The sequence below is a fragment of the Cyprinus carpio genome, chromosome B6, assembly GCF_018340385.1.
Source record: "Cyprinus carpio isolate SPL01 chromosome B6, ASM1834038v1, whole genome shotgun sequence".
NCBI classification, from domain to species: domain Eukaryota; kingdom Metazoa; phylum Chordata; class Actinopteri; order Cypriniformes; family Cyprinidae; genus Cyprinus; species Cyprinus carpio.
Window position 1 is genome coordinate 23272200 of NC_056602.1, and position 24198 is coordinate 23296397.

General features: G+C 38.0%; 1 protein-coding gene across 1 annotated transcript; it reads right to left on the reverse strand.

Moving 5' to 3' along the window:
- Positions 1-404: 404 nt before the first annotated feature.
- On the reverse strand, positions 405-23404 carry LOC109090996 (RING1 and YY1-binding protein B-like). Its single transcript, XM_042726363.1, has 5 exons — positions 23050-23404; positions 22294-22419; positions 5226-5492; positions 5046-5141; positions 405-2226 (listed from the first exon to the last, which is right to left on the reverse strand). Exons 1-5 carry the CDS (start codon positions 23073-23075, stop codon positions 1977-1979), a joined length of 765 nt encoding a protein of 254 aa, XP_042582297.1. The 5' UTR covers positions 23076-23404; the 3' UTR covers positions 405-1976.
- Between the last annotated feature and the right edge of the window lie 794 nt (positions 23405-24198).

Genomic DNA, 24198 nt, shown 5'->3' on the forward strand with positions numbered 1-24198 from the left:
TAACATCACAAATATATATATATATATATACAATCAAGACACAAGGTTACCCTTGCAAAACAACCCAGTGAAGTCTTCATTTATACATGATGCTTTAATCTGTCTACTCCTGCTAATGAAGTGAAAATCAAAGGTTGTTAACAAAAGCAGTAACCTATTCAAAGCATCAAAGTTGCCAGTGGATCAAAATGTCCATTTATCTCTTCATTTCAAAACATACAAAGTATTTGCAGATGGGAAAACAGCTTGATTTGAGTTCACTGTAATAATTCTATGCCATTCCAGAATGAACACGCAGTACAGTGACAAAAGTCAGTGTTGTCTTTACAGATTGAATGTCTATGAATTTACAAGTATACAAATCTTCTGCATATATCAAGAGGACAAGAATTACACATTTGAAATGGATTATATTAGACTTTATTAAAACGTTATAGCACACATATGGTAATTACATTTTGAATTATTCATTTGCCTAGCATGTCATCAATATCAAATTCCTTTGGTCCTTCAATAAATAAAACTCATATCATATACACATACTTTGTACAGGTTTAATACAGTTCAAAGGGAAGATATGCTGACTTTGAGAATTGTAGGACCGCCAGCTAGACATCTTGAGTTAATGGGGAGCGGGAATATTGTGGGAAATCATGCTCGCGTTTTTTTTTCGTGACACTAAAGTAAACAAATTTAAAAATGTTAGTGCTGAATGCTTGCAAGAGTTCCCATGCATTCAGCGAAAGTTCGTGTTCAGCACAATGTCTCTTATTTCTAGCGCTGGGACTGTTTTAGTAAATACTGCACTGCTCAACATCATCTAGGTTTCTAAAAATAATGGGAAAATGTCACAAGTCTGTCTTCAGATTAAAACAAGGCTGAGTAAAGCCCCAAGATTAAAATCTGTTCCTTTCGATCAAAAATAACTAGAAAATGCAGAAGTAGTTCTTCAACTTTAAAGGCCTATGGACCTTTGAGACGTCAAACCCTTTTAGTGTTTTTACAATACATCATATGTAGACCATGAAGGACAACAAAAGCTGTCGAACAAAATGTTCTGAATACAATTGCAAAACCAGACATTTAGCCAAGTGAGCGTTAAGAAAGCTCAGTTCATCTCCGAATGATCAAATCCAAAGCTCACACATCATGCTCGCAATGTCTTCTTGCAGTTTGTGAATCCCAGCTGTCTTCTCCATAACGCAACAGGTGTAAAACCTCATCCGTTTAGTATGTTGACGAAACCAGATCTTGGGACCCCCAGTGCACAAATGTTCAGATCAGTTTCGCAAAATGGAAAAAAATCCCAAAACAAAGCAACAGAAGAATGCACCCTGACACCAGGATACAAATATTTCCATTGTTTTCAGGAGCAGAGGGATCTGTTTCTATGGTGTGAACGTCAGTCTGAGGACTGAAACCATTTCACAGTGTAGCTAGCACCATTGTGAGAAGTTTCTCAGGAATCGCCGGAAAAATCGTTTCAACACTAAAGGGGAGCCGTCGGCTTGAGCTATTTTGCTGAAAAAACCTTTGACCAAAAAAAAAAAAAAAAAAAAAAAAAACTCTAAAAGTAAAAAGATGAAACATAAATAAGAGCAGTAATGGTTCGAAATAGTTAAAATGTCGGTGGTTACTGTGCACAGCGCACATTTACATATATATTTATATATTTTTAACAAAACAAAAATGTTGATTCAGCTGCACATCCACATACAAATATAAAACAATACATACAAGAGTGGGATGTCTCCAGGAAGGGAAATTAGGGATAGTTTGCCCAGCGGCCCAAATCCATGGTCCACCATGGATGCACCATTTACACAAATGTATGTGTAGGTATGTTGAGTGTGTGTGGGTAAGAGGAATGTATCTTCCTCTTTCAGTGACAGAAATGAATATGAGTTGGCTCAGGGCAAGGTGAGGGGAAATGGAGGCAAAGTACATCCCTGCTGTCTCGACAGCGTCCGTGGTGCTCAGAATGACTCATCGTGCCCGACCGAGAGGTCTCCCTTTGGTGTCGACGCACGGGATGAGCCCTTGTCCATGCTCTCGGAGCCAGAGCTCTGGTGCTGCTTTTCAGAGCCGGCGCTCGAGGTCACTGTGGAGGACGAGGTGGAGGAGGTGCGGGTCTTCTCCTTAAAGTCTGTTATGATCACTGTGACGTTCCCCACTGTGATGGCCAGCTGCTGGGCTGTGCTCCTGTCAATGTTCTTCAGCTTGGGCCTGCAGATTGGAGACAGAGAGAAATATTAAAGAGGGTAATGCTACAAAGAACGCAATTTAAATCACTTTTTGGATGTAAAGATAGCAAAGTAACAGCTGTATATTCATGACTTTAATTTTTCAAATGAAGATACAATTCATGTTTCATGTTTATTCTGTGCAATTTTATTATCAAATTTATTAAACCAGGTAAGGCAGGTGAATTATGAAAATGTGATTTATTTATATATTAAAAATGATGTGGGCTATACACCGCCAATCAAAGTTTGGGATCAGTGAGATTTTTTCTTTTTTTCTGAAAGAAAGAAATTACCACGTTTATTCAGCAAGGATGCATTAAAGTAATCAAAAGTGACAGTAAAGGCATTTATAATGATACTGAAGATTTTTAAGATTTATAATTACAATTTTTATAATTTTTTCAAACAAATACTATTGTTTTGACCGTTCTAGTCATGAAAGTATTCATGCATGCAAAATTCTATTTATCATGGTTTCCATAAAAGTATTGAGCAGCACAACCGTTAACAATGATAATCACAATAAGAAAAATTATATTTCTTGAGCACCAAATCAGCATATTAGAATGATTTCAAATGAATAAAAGACTTAAGTAACATTCTGAAATTTCAGTATTGCAATCACAGGAATAAATGACATTTTCAAATATTTTAAATACATTTTTAAATTTCTAAATTAGCAAAAATTACATGTGTATTTTTGAATTCTTAAATTATTAAAAAAAAAAAAAAAAAAAAAGTTAGTTAAAAAAAATATTAAAAATGAAAAATTATTTTATAAGATTACATAAACCAGTGAAAAAAATAGTGGGGGGAAAAAAACCATTACAGATTCTCTCTGGGCCCATCCATTACAAACAATGATGTTTCTATGGTTAGACAATGGGGGCAAGTCCTGCATTTCACCTTCCACAGTATTTGCATGATTTTGATTTAAATGCAGAAAAGGACAGGGATATGGGCGTTGCATGCAAACCATGTTTAGGGGACAAACACTAGTCCAGCGTAAAAACAGTCCACCCACACAGCCTTTAACACAAAAGACAAAAGTAACTAACCTACAGTAAGTAACAACAAAATCAAGTAACTTCATTAGCGCTAACACTTAGGAGTAACATTCCCAAAACACTGCTTGGTATTCAGAAATTTGAGATGAAAAGATGATTTTGAGAAAATAAGGTCAGGTTCACATTTTCCAAACATCAGAAACCAAGCAAGCATGCAAAGACTAACAGAGATCAGCCAGATTGACACTCAACAGCACACATTTCAAAAGTTAAACATCACCAAAACTTTTACACATTTACACAATAAGCCCACTACTAAATCTTTCAAAAAACTGAGACATGTTTCCAGGGTTGTGTGCATGGCAAAAGCACAAAGCTAAATCTCATTGATTGGCATTAGCCTCAGTTGTTAGTATGCCTCCAAGACAATGTGACACAATGAGCTCTGCTGGCAGAAGCAGACAGAAACAGAATGGTGGGACGGCAGCCAACAGGGCGTATGTGGGAGTAAAACTGTGCTGCTCAATTGAGATCAGCCCACGACTCACTCATTCAGAGAGAAAGAGACAGACACAGACAGAGAGAGAGAGGCATTTGTGAATCAGAGCACTTTCTACAGTGACATCCGTCACTGCTGTCTGCCAGCTTTGTTCACTGTCAGTGTGACTTACAACACATTCTCAAGCCAGACATTATTACACTACCATTATTTTGGCTTTTAAGTGACAGCATTAAGCATCTTTATGTGACTGTATGAAAGTGACTAGTGCTAAAAGAAGTGTCTTCATCTTTCCAGAGTATGAGAGCTGGGTACCAGCATCTGATCAGCACCCTCAAAATTTTGATTTTCTCTAACAAAATTCATACTGGCAAACTTGTGCAAAATGCGATCATTCAATTGCAGTCTGGAGCCCTGTGTAGCAGGGGAGCCGAAATGAACAATGAAAAGTCAAAAAGGATTAATCGTTAACAGGTCAATATTAACACACCCCCATTCAAAAGTTTGGGATTGGTAAATTTCATCAAATGATCCTTCGGAAATTATTCTAATATGTTAATTTGTATATTATCAATAATGAAAATAGTTATGCTGCTTAATATTTTGTCAGTATTCTTTGATAAATAGAAAATTCTGAAGTTTTGAAAAATAAATTCTTTGTAAAATTATACATGCCTTTACTTTGACTTCTGATCAAATTAAGGTGTTCTTGTTGAATAAAAGTATTAATTTAAGAAAAAAAAAAATGTACGGACGACAAACCTTTGGACAGTAGTGTATGTCAAACTAAATTGATATACTATTAGTAGACAGCAGGAATGTGTAAAAAGTAATGGAATTTAGATGGACTGGTGGGCAAGTCGGTATGTGGGTATTAAGAAGAAAGGAAGGAAGAGAGAGTGAAAGAACAAGTGAGCAAAAGAAAAAGTGAATGATGGAGTAAATAAGGAAAAAGAAAATATTAATTTACCATACCAGCCTTTTTACAACATTAGCCAAGAACAGCCTCAATACAACTTGATGGGAATTTCACAAACATGATTTCATTTTATACATATGTGTGTTCAGCAGCACACACACAAAAAAACAAACAAACAAACAAACAAAAAAACCTTTACAGTGGAGAGGTAACTGGTCACAGATTTTGATCAGGGTTTCTCAACAGTGAGAAGGAAATAGTGAGCTGCTGTGGCTCCTCTCCACTCATGCTTTGTTGCTATATGATCCTGTCAACACTTCAAAAAAAAAAAAAAAAAAAAAAAGTGATGAAATGCAAAGATAAAGGTGAGATACCTGGAGATGTGGGAGTTCTTGGTCTTGGTTGTGGATTTGCCAGATTGAATGCTGTTTCGTTCACTGGGTGGGCTCTGATGGCTGTCTAACTTGGGTCTGTGAAGAGACACTTTTTTGGTTACTCGTTCCAAAAAGCAGAAAGTCAGAAGTTTCTAACATTCTTATTGGTGACTAACGTACTTGCTCTTTTTGCTGTTGGGTTTCTTGATGATGGCTGGGGTGATTTCCTTCTCTCTGTCCTTCTTCTCTTTGTCAGGTTGCTCCTTCTCACTCTTGTCCTTGTCCGTGTGTTCGGTGTCATGTGGATTTCTGTCGGGACGCTCCCCCTCGGCTCGATCTTTCTCAGGCCTCTCTGGCTTTTCCTTCTTCTCTTTCTTTGGGGGAGGAGGAATGGCGTACTGCTGGGCCACCTGCTGTGCCACCAGCTGGGAGTTTATCCGGGGTTTCCTGTGGGCCGAACAGAGTTGATAGTGAGTATAAGAGCGGCACTAACTCCGCCGAAAACTCTTCACTTAACTGCTGAGCCTGGAGTTTATAGACAAATACAAGTTCAATATCTAAAGCCTGAAGTAATGTAATGTATCATTTTCAATGTATGTTTTAGGTTTAACAAACCATTGCATTTACAGTAAAATACAGCTTCAGCAGAAATCTAAAATACACACTTTTCTGAAAGTACAGCTACGTCACTTCAAATTATCCATGTCAACAAAACATTTTTATTTGTAAAACCATTAAACAGTCTGAAAGAGAATGACAGTTTATTTTAAGCAAACTTAAATTAGGTTAGCAACATTTAACCAGAAACTCATTCATCTAGAAGAGATGAATAATCACTAAACAACTGGAAAAGGTTAGACATCTACAGCTCAAACATGTATTTTTGTTTTTGAAAAACTACCATCAGGTTCAATTAAGGTACTGTTCATGTAGCAAAAACTATGTCAGACCAACTTACTTGGTTAAAGAATCATTCAAAATCTAATTTCAAGTATGCATAACTCTTTTATCAAACACCACTCACTGGATAAAAATGCACGTCCGCATGTAATCCCCCTCAGCCAGTGTTTACACAAAATCATTTTCAAGCACAGATTCTGTGGATTGTGGTGAAGACATTAAGACATACCTAGCCAGATAAAGCCCTCCGCAGGCATTTAAGTGACTAAAACCCTTTCACTGGTCTCCTGAATGTGATGACGGCCCATCGCCAGCTGTGTGGGTCTGCTGAATGTGTAATCTCATTACTCTACTCCTTTAATAAATGACTGTGAGGATCATAGGGTGGGACATTTGCAGCATGTCATTGTCATAGGGACTAATCAGATTAGCTAGAAGGCTTGGCCTCATTTGCCACAAACCGGATAGAAAGCGGTTTTCAATCTGGTAGTCCCCTGCATCAAAACTTGCAAAGAAAGGGAAAAGTATACTCAAAAAGGTTAAAAACATTATTATTTTTTATATTAGCTCTTTACAGTCAAGGGCTGTCCAAAAAAAGCAATAAAAAGTCTTGATTACAAGTGTTATGAAGCAATGATGAAAAGACCCAACTATAAGCTATTTGCTGAAATCATATATTTATAAGGTATTTACTTACTCTCAGATTTCCTTTATGCCTTTGAAAGTTCAAACTTGCTGTTTTCACAACACACATTGTATTTAAGTTGAGAGAAAAAAAAACAATGTTTATGGCAGTGTTTTAGAAGAAAATCCTATTTCAGGTTTTCTACTTCAAAATATCATATTTAACTGAATGTGTTACTTGCCCTTTCTTCGTAATTATTTTACTAGCAATTTCTGAGTGTAAATTGTTTTCAATTTATTTTTTTTCCTGTGTGAGAGAACAGTGATCACAAAAATGCAAACCTAAAACCAAGGCTAAAAGAAACTGCACAATATTCACCTATTCTCACGTGCATCATAAATACACCAGGATAAAATGTTACCAGGTACGAAGTGATTTATTAATATGAAAATGAACTTCTTTACTAGGGGTTGAATGGATCACAGTTGATCTGTATGGACCAGGACCCACTGTTTAGCATGCATGTGATTTGCGGATTTATTGCAAAATAACATCATAGTTATAGTTTATTATTTGCATGCATTTCGTCTGGCCAATTTACACATTACTCATTTTTATTCTGTGCACACATAGGCGCATTTCAGACAGACATGTTTATGTGTTTACACACATAAAATTTTGCCAAAATACTCATCTCGGCAATCATTCTCAAACGCAGATGGTTATGTATTAAGTGAACAATAGCAGCTCAGAATTTGGATGTGTATCATTATATTGGATTTGTCCATCAGGTCTTAAAGGGACCTTATTGTCTGAGACCTTATTTTATGTGTAACTTTGGGTTTATCTATACTTGTAATTTGTGTAAGGATGTGTTTTTTTTTTTTTTTACACTGACTGTTCACTTGCATTTAATCTTGTTTGAACTTTCTTAGTTAGGCTACTAGTTTTCATGCATCATGCATTTAAGAAGTACTTAAAGTATGCTTTAAGTAACAAGCAGTTAAAAATGAAAAATGATCAAGACCCACAATATGACCCGAACAGTGAATTTTGTGATTCCCTGGTAACCACTATTCTTTACTAATGCATAGTATCTATGTAGCTGAGGAAACCTTTCTTGCGCTTCTATGCTCACACACACACATTCTGTAACAGTGGAAAGACTGCACACTGGAGGCTCTCTCTCCTCTGCGCGGTGTTGAGTTAATTAAAAGCCGAGGGGCTGTGTCTGAGATCTGAGACAGAGCACCATGCAGCCTGAGCCAGCTCACGTTCCTCAAGCATAATGGCCAACATCTGGCAGCAGCTGGGGGTAACAAAGAATTTCGACTGATCATGAGGGAAGAGCCGAAGCCCACAAGTGTTTTTTTGCTTTGTCTAAACATTTAGACTTGGAAGTCCTCTTCACCTCAATATTTTAGATCAATCACAGTTGTGAATGTTTAGGTGTTTACATTGTGGTTAGATTTCCAAAACTATGAATAAAAAATTGAGGCCAGATACATACTCTACGTAAGTGCACAAACATGCTCAGCCAATGCTTTGCGCTGTAACATTGTATGGACTTAACCACTTAATAAGACTTATGTCAAATTTCAGAAAGCAATGACATAGAAAGATTAGTCTGCACAGCCTTTGTCGCAACAGGTTGTCACTAGAATCATGTCATGCTGTGCCTGGTTAGAAGTGTAAGTGGTTATAGAATAATAAACAAGTCAGTATACAATATTGAAGTACTGACAGAAGCAGCTCTAGTGATCTAGTGACCCGTTGGTTCTGTTGATGCCCTTCAAACCATTAGATAAAATAAAACAGCTGTCTATCGGAGATTTTAAGAAAACCTGTGGCACTTAGATAGCAATGGTTCTTTCACTCCCTATGTCTGATAGGATACAGTTGCTTTTCTCACAGAGAGCAGCCAATGAGAAGCCAATCAATTCCTCATAATAGGGAATCATGTTCAAGAGGCCAGCAGAACTCCAATCAATACAACCTCAGTGAGGAATCTAGATGAGCTTCAGGGCCTGCTGGCAAAGGATACTGGAGAGCATCTTTTAGAGCATGTGGGAATAGTGTGCATTGGGTCTGTGCTGGTCAAGGCAAGAAAAACAAAGATCAGGAACTAACACACTGCAGAATAACCGAAGAAAAGTAAACAATTGAAAAAAGTGAAAATATACAAAGTTAAACGAATGTTATACAGGCAACATTTCAAGTCCAGAGCCATGCCATGAGAGGTAATAGAGGATTAATTCATGAGAGGTCATGCATTAAAGTGATTTTTCCATGGCTTTAATGTCTTAAATAATCTTTACCATGATAAAAATTACTGTAATGCATAGCTTCTTATGGCTTATTGCCTTCATTAATGGTAAAAAGAGTGATATATAATAGTGTTGTCAAAAGTACCGACTGCGATACCATTCAGTACTGAAATTTTAAAACGGTCAATTTAAATTTTAAAACGCTAAATTTCCCGCCAACATATCACCATTCAGCACTGTTCAGCAAATTTATTCAAAAAAACACAGTACCTAAAAACAACATGGCTGGTACTTTTAGCAAAACTAATATATACCTAACCGCAACTTTTATCAAAACTATAACAAAAAAATAATAAATCGTATATAAAATACATTTTTTAGTTCCGGCACCTCAGTAATAAAGTATATAGTGTTGGGGTATATTTCATTATACCACATCACAAAAACTCATTATTTTTTGAGCAAATTTCAAAGCACCCGCCCGCCATCCGCTGACTTACAAAGTAAATTATTAAAAAATTAACAACAAATTTATCAAAATTACAAAGAAAAATTACAACATCAACACAGTTACAAAATATAAATAATCAATATAAAAACAACAACAAACATTATTACAATTAAGAATAAAATTTGACAAAACGTATTTGTTTTTAAGGGTTTTTCACACATTGTGGTACAGGTTTACAAAAGTATAGATCCTAATCAGATTGGATACAACTGTATAGATCCAAATAATATATAAAATACCCTAAATAGTGCAATTTTCACAACTTTTAAAACTTTTGTCTCCGAATGAAAATTAGTTTGTGACCTACAATATTTACTGTATAAAAGGTCCTAAATAGTGCAATTTTCACAACTTTTAAAACTTTTGTCTCTTGAAAGTTTTTTTTTTAATTTTTTTTTTTTATACGTTTCATCAGCGTAACTGTCAAACAACAGTACGCACTATACTTCTATCCTTCAGGTCTCATTTTCATTCCTGTCAAAAATAAATATGGCGTTACCCTGACTAAGGTTTATGAGAACAATCAGTTCATCACACACCAGTACTGAAAGCCAAGGGCAGTTGCATCGTTCAGTCCATCACCTGTAGTACCTTGAGCACTGGGGAATTCGCTCTAATCCAGACCAGGGAAAAGTCAAAAGTGCACAATTCTCCACTTAAAAGGTACTTGGCTTAGTTCACCTCCTGAGGGGGATCCAGAAATCCTTTCCAACTTGAGGTTAGCCTAGGAGTCTAGTGCCGGACAGGCCTGTGATTGATTTGATTAACCTCCCCTCAGTGGATCTCCTGCCACGCGGGGAGATTTGTATCAGGAGCAGTACAGCAAGACAGAAACAGGCTGATCATTTGAGCTATGAATCAGTGCCAGCTGTAACTCAGCCACGAGAGCTCACTGGCATGTCAGGACTGCTGTCAACACTCCCCGAGCACGACAAAAACCACACAATGCATTATTTACTGATTGACACATGACCGCCTCATCACAACCTCGCCCTGTTGACTGGGACTCGTGTATGAACACAGGTGGCATCACTCCAGTGGGAAAAGTGGAACGGCACACAGTTTGAGATGGACACTGACCAAACTCACATTGGCGAACAGACGTTGCCAAGTCGAGGGAAACCTGAATAAAGCTGGATGAGAGAGGTCATTGTGGTTGTTTTGGAAAACCATACTACTCTTACTATGGATTAGTCAGGGCATATGCCACATTTAATTTGGCTTAAATGAAAATTAGGCCGTAAGGGACAATGCACTTTTGTATGCTTCGATGTCCATCGTTTAGAAAACACGTACTGGAAAAATTACATTAAGACAAATATTCCAAACTACTCAATGGACTGTATCTCTCTTCCTCACAGGCTTATTTTCATTTGCAGCAAATTAAATGATGCTTCTGCAGTACGTAGTATGTTTACTGTGTATAGTACATTTTCTTTATGCATAGAACATCCGGTTGACCTACATTTGACCAAATCTGCAGTACAATATAGAACACTGTATCTCACAATGCAATGCACTTGACTTGTCCTTCCATTTAAAGTTTGACCAATAAATTGGAAGAAACATAAATCATGATTTACTCTACAACATCTCATTTAATCTGGCTCTAAACCTAAGAATTTATGCAAAAATGGATTAAAAACGTGAAATATTCATATTTACCTCCAGAAGCTAAATGAATGCCACTTGATGAATTAAATATGCAATGTGTTCCAGCATACTATTACTACTTTTACTGTGCTGTAAACAGCAAGTATGATGCTAGTATTCCATTCCAAACACAGTCCTAGTGCTCAACAATCCCTTGCTGGACAGAAACCAACATGAGCAAAAGGAAAACCTCAGATTAAACCAATTGAAAATGCATGGATCATTAAAAATAAGAAACCCTTCACAAACTTCAAGATCCAACAGTCACATTGCAAAGATCTGGGCCCAGCTGCAACCAACCCCTTAGGCTAAGAGAATTTGTTTAATTTAAAACTAAAGGTTATCACGAAGGGTTTTCTTAGCTTAAAGGGCTTTGTTGCAATTGGCTAATGCACTTTTTCTGCTATATATTAAAGAAAGTTACTTGAATGTAATCATATTGTTTTTCCATTACATTACACAAATTAAACAAAATTCAAATAAACAACTGGTCATTTTCTAAATGTAAGATTGCCTGAAAACAAGCCTTGGTCTGAAAAGACCCCCACAGTGGCATGTGTCACTTTAAACTGATGCGCTGTAATTAATAACACCACACATGGAGGCTCTTTAATTCCTGGAGTGGTTGGCATTTCCACAAGACTCCGGTCTAGGCTTCAGTTACACAAATGTTAGTGGTGCAGTAAATTACGACAGCGTTAAATGAAACAGATTGCTTGTAGAGGCAAAGACAGAACGAGAGAACACTCCAATGAAGAGAGGCTACAAAAAAGCGCTCAATTAACACAGCTCTCCATTTCAAGTGCAGCATAAACAGGCCATCATGGTCATTGACTCTTGCATGCTATGAGGGCACAAAGTGGCCTGGAGAGAGGAAAATCAGGTCAATGGGACACATATCTGCTACTTATGCATGGTACTGGACTACAAGGCTGCACTTTTATAGGCAGACTGCAATCTAAAAAGTAATCTGTTGTCATTTAAAGGACAAGCCTAGTTAAACTGAATCCAGACTTTGTACTGAGCCTACAGATTTAATTAAGCTCATATGGAGGACTCTGAACGTAAAAAAAGCAATGCAAAGCACTCAAATTTGTCCTAAAAACACACTAGATTTTTTAAGACATTTCCTGACAGCATTTGTGAGAATCTCCACTAGATTTAACATCACTCGCCTCTTACATCACGGCAAACACGACAGTTATGTGCAGTGGCAGTTCGCGGAGCGCCTTGATCCTCTGGCATAGCAGCATTAAGCGTTTGACTGGTGGGGGATGATGAAGTTGCCATGTGTGCGCGTGCTGAACAAGCTCTGGGACCGGGCTTCCATAAGCCATTCTACGAAGCGATTAGTGGCTTTGTGCCTGCTGTACAGAATGGAGATAGCGAAGAGAGAGCACCTAGAGAACAGGCCCTGGGTTCCTGTGCTGTCGCTCTTTACTGGGTGGAGGACATTAAACATTCATCTCCACCTTCTGGAGGGACTCTGCCCTCTCTCTTCCCTGAGGAAATTGCTCTCTGGGGAGAAGATCTCAGCTGTAGTGAAAACTCTAACCATGATATCTAACTGCTCTCTAGACATGGATGTGAAATGCAATGTGAAAACCCATTTAGCACGAGTGATAATGTAGAATAATAAATAAAATAAAAACACCAACTAGTGGCCTAAATGCAATCTGCTGGCTTTTTTCTTTCTTTCCTTTCTTTTTGTTCTGCTTTTTTGCGCTTTTTTAAGTAGGAGAAAACAGAAAATTATTGAGTATCACCCTCAGGAGGTCAAACCATTGAATGCATGAATTATTTAGTTTTCTATTCATTTTATACATTAGCAACATTTCTTAATGTTTAAAAACACAAATGTCACAGACTGTTTAATAGACATTAAATGAACAAAAAAATTAATTAAATTGGACAAAAAAATTCAAATTCATTACAAGAAAAAAAAAATACAAGAAAAATAACAACACAAACAACGTATTTGTTCCTCGAGTGTCATAAAAAAAAGAAATATGACTGGCATTTTGGATTTGGAAATCAAGCACAAACTCTGTGTGGGCCTGTCTATAACTAGCAAAAAGGAAGCGATAAAAAGAATGCTTCTTTTTCTCTTTACATCTCTTTCTTGTTTTGATCCATCCAAGAGAAGGCTTCCTGTGTTGTCTGACCTTTCACCAAATGAAACCGCTCTATTCCCCTCATCATTCAGACAGCAAACCAGGTGTAGTGTTTGTGTTTAGCACACATAAGGATCCATCTATCAGCAGAAGCTTGCCATGTTGCTTTTCACATGACGACCTGAAAGAGTGATCCCTTTTCTATCCGATTCACACAACCTTGAGTGTTGCCTTTGCCTCTGACCTGTATGATTACAGGTCATTTTTCAAAACAGTATGAATAAGCTAAAGGCTGTGCAATATGCACCCTATTCAACACAACAATTTATTGAATATTTATGTCTAGACTGGCCTGGTCTGTTAAACTAACAAGGAGAAATGCAACAATGAAGCACTTTTTGTTAAGCGCTCAAATAGAAAACCACATCTTGTCACTGAACTGGTCCTTTGTGATTCACTTTTGCACTGAGAGAAAAGTTTCAATACTGATGTACTCCCACACTTAACTATCTGGAGGCTGTGGGCCTACAAAGTATTTGAACACTGAAGATACACTTAAAAAAAGTGACTGCATTAGAGAAAATATAAATAGTGTAATTTAAAGACCATTCTGAATAAATTTTAATAAAATATTAAAACAACAGACTATTTGGAGGCTAGTTGTCAAAAAAAAATTGAAATCAAAGTGTTTTACAATGAATTTAAAAAAATGGTTCTAGCAGCATTTGTTGATGTTGCTTGATTTGATATATTGCAGGCTTTTTCCAATAGGCCTGCTGTTGTAAAATAAAACCTTCACATGAAGAGTTCACTGAAAAGATGTTTCCCTCACCCATCACCTTCATATGTTATCTGCGAATCCATGCCCTTACTGCTCTGAAGAATTTCAATATGTCATAGAAAAACACATCAGCAAGCAATAAAGTAAGCTGACTAATCCTCTTAGCGCTAACATCTATATACAAGCAGAGCTGCAGATAGTAATGGCTTTATATTTCCTCCGGCAAGAACAGATTCCAGCTCATATCGAAAGTAGCTGTCAGTCACGTTGGCTTCCATTGTCTGCCTTACCTTCATCAGCACTCGGTGCTGCAGACTACAGCGAGGCAGAGTCCCTCAATCGTAACGGCTTCAGTTTCTACTCAGTTAGCGGAGTAAGTGTGGTCACCGAACGTCACTGACTGTGGTTACGTGATATATGCATGAGTCAGGCGAACGGCAGCCTCCTCTGCTCCACTGACTGAATGACATGCGGCGGGTGAGGAGGAGGAGGAGGACAGCGAGAGTTGAAGGAGGGTGAGCCCAGTGCTTCCCTGTGCTGGGTAATGATGTGCTCCATTCTGCCTTCCCTCTGAGAGGCTCTTGGCTGAGTGAGCACATCCCAACAGAGCCGTCCATCAAACTCAGCATGCAGTGGCCCACAACCCCCTCCTCACAGCGCACACACGTACAACACGCACACTTGCTTGCTCGCGCTCTTGCATTCATTCACTCTCTCTATTCTTTTGGTCCCTTTTTTTATCTCCTCCCTGGTGCCTTGTCATCTGCCTCCCTTCAGAATCACACGGCCAGCAATTTCTCTGTTGCTAAATCACTTTCAGGCCAATTTCAGCCCACCCAAACACACACACATTCATAGGGCTGCACGATTATGACAAAAATCAAAAATATTGTCGATTATTCCCTTGAAATTGTAATTGCGATTATTAATTACGATTATCACATTTTACATTGAATGATGTTTATTTTTCTTTACCATTGTTCTGATGCAACTGCATGCCATGATTTTTATATGAAAAAAAACAGAAAAGCTGAAAACCTACTACTGAAAAACCTTTAGTGCATTTCTATAGTAATAAGCCTCAAATGTCAAATATACATCGGATTGGTTTCTTTAAAATATAAAAAAAAAACAACCGTTGTAAAAATATGAATGGTATTATAATGTTATACTAAAACTAAAACAATGGAAAGACCCTTAAGATAACATGTAGAAAGAAAAAAACATATCTTAAGTGTGCAGAATAAAAAGCATAAGTGGACTTTGAACGATTAATTGCCGCTTTGAACGATTACGTAATTGTGGCATCCATAATTGTAATCGCGATTAGATAAGCGTCAACCAATACAAATATACACATTTGGTTCAAACTCAATACTAAGCGTCAACCTATCACCAGGGCAGGGAGGATGGTGTTCAGTGGGGTCGAAAAAGTCTAAAAATACACTGAAAAGCTGGGATTCTTCAAACCCATTTAAAAGTATAAATCAAATAATATGTAAAACAAATGAGAATTTGATCATCAGGTTCTGTACAAGTTTGTGAAGTGCTGCTGTCACTAAAAACAAATTGAAAATGTAACTACAACATGATTCAAGTTACTTTTTCTTTATTAACCCTCTAGTTAAAGAAAATTCTATTCAGAGTGCAGCACACATGAAGTTGTCAACATGATGTAAATGTTAAACAAATCACTTGGAATAAATATCTTTGCAGAAAAGATGCAAAAACTACAACTACATATTGTACAAATTTGTCTTATACATATTATGTGTTCAGAAATAATATGAGGAAAATTATTTTAGAAAATCTCAAAAGTCAAGGTAATTCAAATTCAAAATGACTTAAGGTATAACACGTATACTTTTAATAACTATAAATGTTCTTTAAAAAAACAACCGCAGCTTTCAGCCTGTCACCACAAAGAAAACACAAAAAAAAAGACATACACTAGTGTAAATATGGATGTGTTTGACTGTTGCGCTTGCGTCCCTTTCAATGTCTTATGCATGAAAAGCCATTCTAAAAACACTTCGCACAAGTTAAAAGTTCACTCCCATCTTCTTTATGTTTTCACACTTCGCATAATGACAGTATTGTTCAGTACATTAAAAGTTCACTCCCATCTTCTTGCATGTTTTACCTATTCCACTGCCTCCGTCGTATCATTGTCAAAACAAAAGCACTGTGTGAATGATGCCTAGCACTAAATTTATGGTCCTTCACAGAGCACGTCACAACTGAGCGGTTAATTACGCGTGCCGACATTCGGTTGAATCATTCTTTGAAAAGTTCTCTTTACTGTTATTGCCGGCATATCGTCACTGTCTAATTCTAACATTTGGTAATATTTCTATTCAAAATCAAAATCAATTTCTAAAAATTACATTGTGGCAAAACAATAAATTTGAATTAATCAAAATCGGGAAAATCAACCAGCCCTAATTATATGGTGCATATATTTAGCAAAATGCCCCTCTGTACAGTTTGTTTTTCTAGCCCACTAATGAGTTTGTGTTCACCGAATATGTTTTTTTTTCCTGCGGTAAATCTGACGTTACGTGACATTGTTTACAAGCTGTTATATTGATGTTTTTGCACAGCTGAAACACTGATTGAGCAATTACATAAGACAGGATACGGATTGTAAAGTTGTACTCTTTCTTTTAACTTACCTTCGGATGATAAATAATGTTTATTTTGTGCTGAAACTGGTATTAATGTGGAGGAGATGATCAGTTCACGTGTGCCTCGCACTGTTGAACTGAGGCGCTACAGCACATTACACAGCACCAAAATGGCATTGTTTTTTTTAATACTGCAATACAATGGACAGCATTTGAAATCTGAGACTTTGTTTCATATTAAAAGTACCAAAGCACAAAAACCATCTAGACAAATCGAAAACCGCCTATACTAATAAACTCTACCGTTTTAAGAATCGTTACTGTTTCCGAAAAATGAGAATCCTCAGACATTAAAATCTAAACACATACAACACAATTTAAATACAAAAAATGATAACTACACCTATTAAAAATAGATGCATTTTAATAGTCTCAGACTTTTGGATCTGACTTCATACAACACAATTTAATGACAACAAATGAGATGTACATAAAACTGCAGAAATGCAATATCTAAGTTGCTGACTACAACATTTTAAAACAACATGTTCAGTACCTGTTGGTAGATTCTGCCAATCCCAAATGACAAAATTGTCAGATACTGTGTGATAAATCAGCCTTGCTGATATATTAACATATCACTACTCAACATCTCTATTTCAACACTATAAAAATAAAACTACCCAAGTCCAGTATCCAACTAAAACAACCCCAAAATCAGTGAAAGGTGACTATTGTGCTGATTCGCTTAAATGTCTACAATCTCATTAAGAAGTTTTAAACCCTCAATTAACACACTGGTATAGATTAAAAGCTTATACATGTGGTTTAAAGCAGGTCTAAATGCTGATAACTGTGAATAAGCAAAAGTGTGTCACAGTGTGTTTGTAGATGCATGGGAGAATTTGACAGTGTTGGCACCACCTAATTACGTAATTTCATTATCCTCAACAATCTGCACTCAAGCAATGGCGAAGAAAATTACTGGATTGTAAATCTCTGCTTCATCAATTACACACACCAAGTCTAAGCCATCCTTGTTGATTTCACGAATCAAGTGTCAAGACAATATGTTATTCCTAGCAGAACAAGGAACTTAAAACCTCAATTTCCCATCAAATCAGGGAAAAAAAGAAAACACATCAGCTGAACAGATCTATGAATTTGTGCGCCATGACATACTTAATATTCCACCTGCTTGCTCTATGTGCCTACCTTCATATGACACACGAGAGAGACTGTCAACACTGAAACTCGTTGAACATGGAATGTTGAAAACAACTCAATTTTGATTCAGTTCATTTCAACATAGTATCTTAAGTGCAAATTCAATGAAAGGATTCTGTAAAAAGCCATAGTAAAAGATCTGGTCTGGCCAATCAACAGAAATACGTTAAGTGGCAGCTCTGCAACTCTCATTCAGTGTAAATGAAATAATACATCAGAAAAACCTAAGCCAATCAGTAGGTCTTGTTTTCTGTAAATATGCACGAGACTGATCAACTACTGAGAATGTGATGCACATAGAAGTAAACACACATTCCCTTTAAATATAAAAGTATGTATGCTTGCTGCTGTAGAAGCACTGGGAGAGCCAATTCTGTGAGGTGCACACTGCATACCATCTATATCTGTAACATTCTGTCCTGTGTATGCTTTATCAACCAACCTTAATTAATGGTTGATTGAAATCAAACCCACCTAACTAAAGTTAGTTAGTAATTAATCTTTCTGATCATAAAAAAAACATTAAAAGCAAAATTCAGGCGCTGAAAGTTCAATGCAAACCGAGATAACGTCTTTTAAAATTCTGGCAGTTTAATCTCTACAAAAACGGCTCATAGGGACTACAACGAGTTACTTCCCAAAAGTAAAGACAAACTCTGTCCCGGGGAACATGCAACTAAGGGGATGAGGCCATGCTGCGCTGCTTTAGAGAAGAGGAAGAAAACTAGGGGTGCACGTAAAAATCTATTCACATATCAATCGCAATTCTGTTTTCTAATTATTCTAATGGATTCACAAGTTTCATAATCTATGCTCTAAAGCAGCAGTTCTCAATCCTGTTCCTCGCGTCGCCCTGCATCTCTCTCGCTCTCATTCAGATCACCAGCTCAGCTCAAACAATGAACTGTTCCATTTATGCACTTATTTTCACATAGCTATGAGAAGCGTTATACATGGACGTGTATGTGGATGCCGTACTGTATTAAAGCTTTAATCAGGATAAAACCATATTAAAAGCTAACAGAAGCAGTAGCATTTACAAATAACAGCATTAAAGTAAAAAATCTAAAAGTATGAGACAACAACAAACAAAAAAACATACCATTAAGAGCCGCGCTTGCACAGGTTCTGCGTGGTCCTCTTCACTTATGTCCTATTTCTCTCAATCGGGCTCAAATTGATAAGCAATATAGACAATCCCATTGTTTACGAAACAACCGGAGCACATGCCGCTGAGGTGAGGGGCAGGACGTTTAGACACACACTAGAGCCGGTTTAGGTATAAATTACACTAAAGAAGGAAGAAAAAATTACTTGGACACTTCTGTAAAGGAGAAAAAACTTTGGCTGGGACCTGGCAAGGAGCTCTAGGGGAAGTAGAAGTACATCAGCGTTGAAGATCAAGGTAACGCAAAGGCCAAATGACACTTCCCCCTGATCCGGCACATCAATCAACTTAAGAATCCCATAATGGATTCTTCCCTCTAACCTGTGGGTGACTGATATGCATCTTGGAACACAGAAACCACAGAATCTGATACTGAAACAAGGTGTCCCATTCCTCACTTCTGTTCTCAGGATTCCAATTTAATATTAAAACATGATCTGCAAGGAATGCTGCACGACGACATTTGATTTTGATGGGCTCAGAGGAAAGGAGATTGTTTTAGGCTTTTCTTTAGGCTTGAGTGTTTTTTAGTCCAGATTAGCTCAAATTCAAAAAGTGCAACCTCATAAAAAACATACAGACCAAACAACTACTTACATACCATGCAACAAGCCCACAGTGATGCAGTACAAATTTCTGCCGAGTTGACAGTAGCATGACCCTAGATAACCTCTACTGTCATGGGAACACAAAGTGAATGAATCTATGAAGTGTACAGCTGCTGTATGGGAAAAACTGTGAGACATGCCCTCCAGCAAAGATGTCATCCAACTCATACAATCCTGCAAGTTGCGAATACATGAGCATGAAAGCCATACATATAATTCATTCAACACTTCATTAGCACACTGTCGAGCATCAAATTGCCCAGTACACAAGTGGACATCCAAACCTTTATGAGGTCCGTTAGGAAGTTAGTTGGGCAAAAGAGACTCTGTTATGCTCAATTAACTTTTTTTCCCTAAAATTTGCCTTTAATAATCATCTTAAAAGTCCACCGGAGCCAAGTTCATGCCATATAAAAAAATAAATCGATCAGCCCAAATCCAAAGTGCTCAGGAATCAGATTAAGCTCCGCAAAAATCCTGGAACTTAAAATAGACCTTCTTTACATGACGAAAAAACAAAAAAAACATGCACTGCTAATCTACAAGCATCCTTGCACAGGGGGTCTCTGCATTCTTTGAACTCCAAAGACCAACAAAGATAAAATAACTGGTGAGTGGAATGCGTTATCACACCACAAAGACCCATTCATTGAGGGGGAACAGAGATAAAAGGTGCTGAGATGGGAGCATAAACCCCTGCACACTTGTAAGAGAGCGCATTTCTCTGTGAGCACCCCGTGCTCCCTCCCGTGCACCACTGGAATACATCAAACGTGGACAAGATGGCTAATTAGTCCTCATTACAAAGGGAGCCAGGCTTCTTACATCAGCAAACAATCGCATCCATCAAAGCTTGACAGCACAGATCAAACAGAGACAGAGCGGCTCTCATCGGCAATACTGTGCGATTTCTATTTAGCAGCCTGATAGGAGCTGGGCTTCTGCCAGCGAGAGTGAGACGAGGGGTTTCCAAAATGCATGGCATCATTTCCTGTAATTACCACAAATGTACACGCCTGCTTTCTGCAAACAGATCCATGAGCTGTGCTCGGTTTCGAAAGGGAATTAACGAACTAATCGTTATTGACAAATACGCCGTTTTGGAGTGTCTAACTTCTCCCAACACCTCTTCTTTCCCCCAAATGTCAGGAAAGCACTGGGTGTAAAAGAGCAGATGAAAAGGTTAGAGCACGGGGATTACTGCATGCGGCCGCATATTACTCATTGCTGTAGACACCACATCAGTCAGCTGATGAGAAGTGTTGGCGGGTTCACACATCATAACAAACACAGCGCAGCACAGACATACGTAGAACATACGTAACTCAGGGTAGACAGCTACACTCGCTTACAGGAATATGACCACATGGCATTTCAGGCAAACCGAACATTCATTTGTTGATTTAATCAACGGTTCTCAATCCTGGTTTTGGAGTACCCCAGCACTGCACATTTTGGATGTCTCCCCTATTTACTGTAGCTACAATATTATTAACATGCTCCCCCGCGATACAGCATGCAAAACACAATCACTCATAAAAAAGGGGGTTTTCACAGCAATGACATTAAAGAATCGATTTAGAGTTCCCAAAACCTTTCGGTGAACAGTGATTTGAAGAATGTGAAGAATATTGTCATAAAAAAAATAAAAATAAAAACTTGCAATGGAAAGCTTCTATGGAAGTTTCTTCATGAAATACTGAAGTGTCCAGCCAGGAGGACATTTGTTTTTTTTTTTTTTTAAATGGCAGAGAACTGTAAGCCAAGTAGCGTTAAAGTGCTGAAGATATCAATAAAGTTGTTCCACATGGTTAAACTGTTAAACAGTAGTAATTTTTTTGGGATATCTTAGGTAGCACAAGGATGCATCTATGCTGCTTTCAAAAACCTACCAGACATCCTGAACTAGAGGTCAAATAAGGTGGACCTCTAAAATGTACAGTCTTCCAGGACAAAGAATGAGAACCACTTTATTAAATAACCTTCGTGAGCACACCTAGACCTGTTAGTGACAGCTTCCATCCGAACAGCACAGACAGAGCAATGCAATCATCCAATTAGACAAACCAGAAAGACAACATTAACGTCTGATTTTCTGCTCTTAGCTAAACTGCTATTACAAATGGGTAGCATGCTACTCTAATTCTTAAATCAAGCAGAAACTGTTTCATTTAAAGACCTGTCACAACATAAGCCTCACATCCTGAAGACAGAACAATAATTTTGACACCTGATTGACCTTGACCTTAAATCATTTCAACCACATTAAAAATACAAAAAAAAAAAAAAACAAGAAAATGTGTTTCCTGTTCTGGATCTAAACAGCAAACATCTCTATGATAGCTTGACAGCATATAAACACACCCAGACATTAAACACCTCTGAACAAACCCAACAGATGCCAGCCACAACGTTCAATGGAAAATCTGACTGGAGCCACACATGCAAACACTGCAGCAACCATGCATGACCACGGAGCTGCAGTCAAAGCATTTGCACGCAAATCCAAAGCTATAAATTGTGTTCGAGCTAATGCAAGACAAAGAAAGTTTGCCTGCCATTGCAATGACTGCACAGGCTGGCTGCCAAACTCAATCTAGTGCCAGTCATCAGACTGAATAAATGACATTTAACTTGCATGAGAGGACTGGCGTTTCTATGAATCTTAAAGAGCAAATCAACAAGTAACTTAAAGCATCGAAATCAGCTGCATTAGTGATGAGATCAGGATCGCAATGCTGCAGAAGTCCAGCGTGAATGCCCATACCTGGTAGACGTGCCCTTCCGTACATCACAGATGCTGCATTTGAAGGCTTCGGCACTGTTTCTGAAAGTGCACACACTACAGTCCCAAAATCCGTCGTCCGCTGTCGGTTTGGCTTGTCTTTTTGGCTAAACAACAAAAAGAAGACCAAATTATTAAGGTCATCTTCCACATTTGCCCCCTAACATCATACACCTTGCCTTACACTGTCTCGAGTGCGTTTAACGTAACCGAAGTGGCACAGAAAAGTGACAAAATCCGAGCCATGACGTGCGAGGACGGTTTATTAGAACCGGAAAATACTGGAAATACACGCTAACCAGCTAAGTTAACTAGCCACGGTTATTCTCCGTAGCTCCTAGTCACCGGACTTAACAGAGATATAATACACTTAAAGGGTCTAGATTGGTGTCCGCTGGCACGGCTGCTAGCGTTAGCCAGCGAGCTAAATATATCGCGTCGGTGAACGGCGTGAAATTGAATGTCAAAAACCGTCCATTTAACGGCGAACTTCGATTAAAAACCGCGTCCGAAGAGGCCAGGCGTATCCCTTAGGAAGAAAATCTCTTTGTCTGAGAGGCACCGAGTCGTGTTTAGAGTCTTCTGTGAAGAAGAGAAAGCCGCCATAGCTGCGTTTGTTTCTGAGAGAAAGGAGAAATGCTCCTCGAGAAAAGCATCGGGATATCCACCGAGCGAAAAACACAGCCGCGCGGACACCAAAATCGCCTCGGCAACTACCGACTGTTGACGCTTTCTTACCTGGTCGGGCTCTTTTTGTCGCCCATGGTGGAAAAACAGACTCTCAAAAGAGCGAAAAGGGTTCAGTAATTAACAATAATTGTGTGTGAAGGTCCGTGTGAGCGTGTATGTGTGCGTCTGGTGGATCCACTCAGAGAGAAGCGCTTGCAGGCAGACTCGCCTTCCCCTGACTGACTGACTGACTCTAGGCAGGGCGAAGAGACTGCGGACCCCGTGACTGCGCCGCCCAATCACCGCTGTCGTCGGTTTAAAAGTCTCGCCAGAAATAATCGGCACGGATAGAGTAATAGTACTACACTTCTCTCCGATTGCCGAACGTAATTAGAGTGTGTGCCTGTCAAGGGGAGAGAAAGCAGTAGTGAAAGAGTGACTCGATGACTGAATGACTCTGCTATATATCACCAGCAGCACCGGGGAGTGTACGTTGGATTGGGCTGTTTGGAGAGAAAAGTCAAGTTCAACTTGGGACACCTCAATAGGCTACTGAAATGACCGAAGGCCTTTACTTTGTCTTATGGTTTACCATCTCAAACAATATGAACATTTAACCATATCAAAAGCCAAAAAATGGAAATTCAGGGATCAAATGATCACCTAACAGTTTTAAGTCTTGAAGCATCTCAGTGCAACGAGTTTGGTAGCACAGTTTTATTTTTGAGTTTTTAAGCGTCTTACAACTGGTATGAAGAAACTTGTTAATTATTTTATTTCTGATTTTTCTTTATAAAATAACTAAAATATTACAATGGAATCAATATTTTATATATTATTACGAAAAGTTGGTTTTGGTAGGCTATCTAAAGGATCACAAAGTAATATTTTCATATTTGGCTCATTGGTAAAGTCACGAGTTAATGGAAATTACAAGTTTTTCCCCCTGTAATAGTGGTATAGTGAAACTAATTATGGGAAGAAATTGGTCATATATCACCAGTTTATGACATTTTGATAAAAAGAAATGATGGCCTCAAAAACATTACAAATTAAACATGTATGGATCAGTTATTCATAAGATGGATTTAGAAAAAAAAAATTTCATTTAGTGTGACTTTGAGCTTAAAATGCTGCACTTGTTAATGGATGAGAGCCAGTGGAGTTTTGCTGTCACTGACATAAGCATATTTTGTAAGTCATGGCTTTTTATCTGCT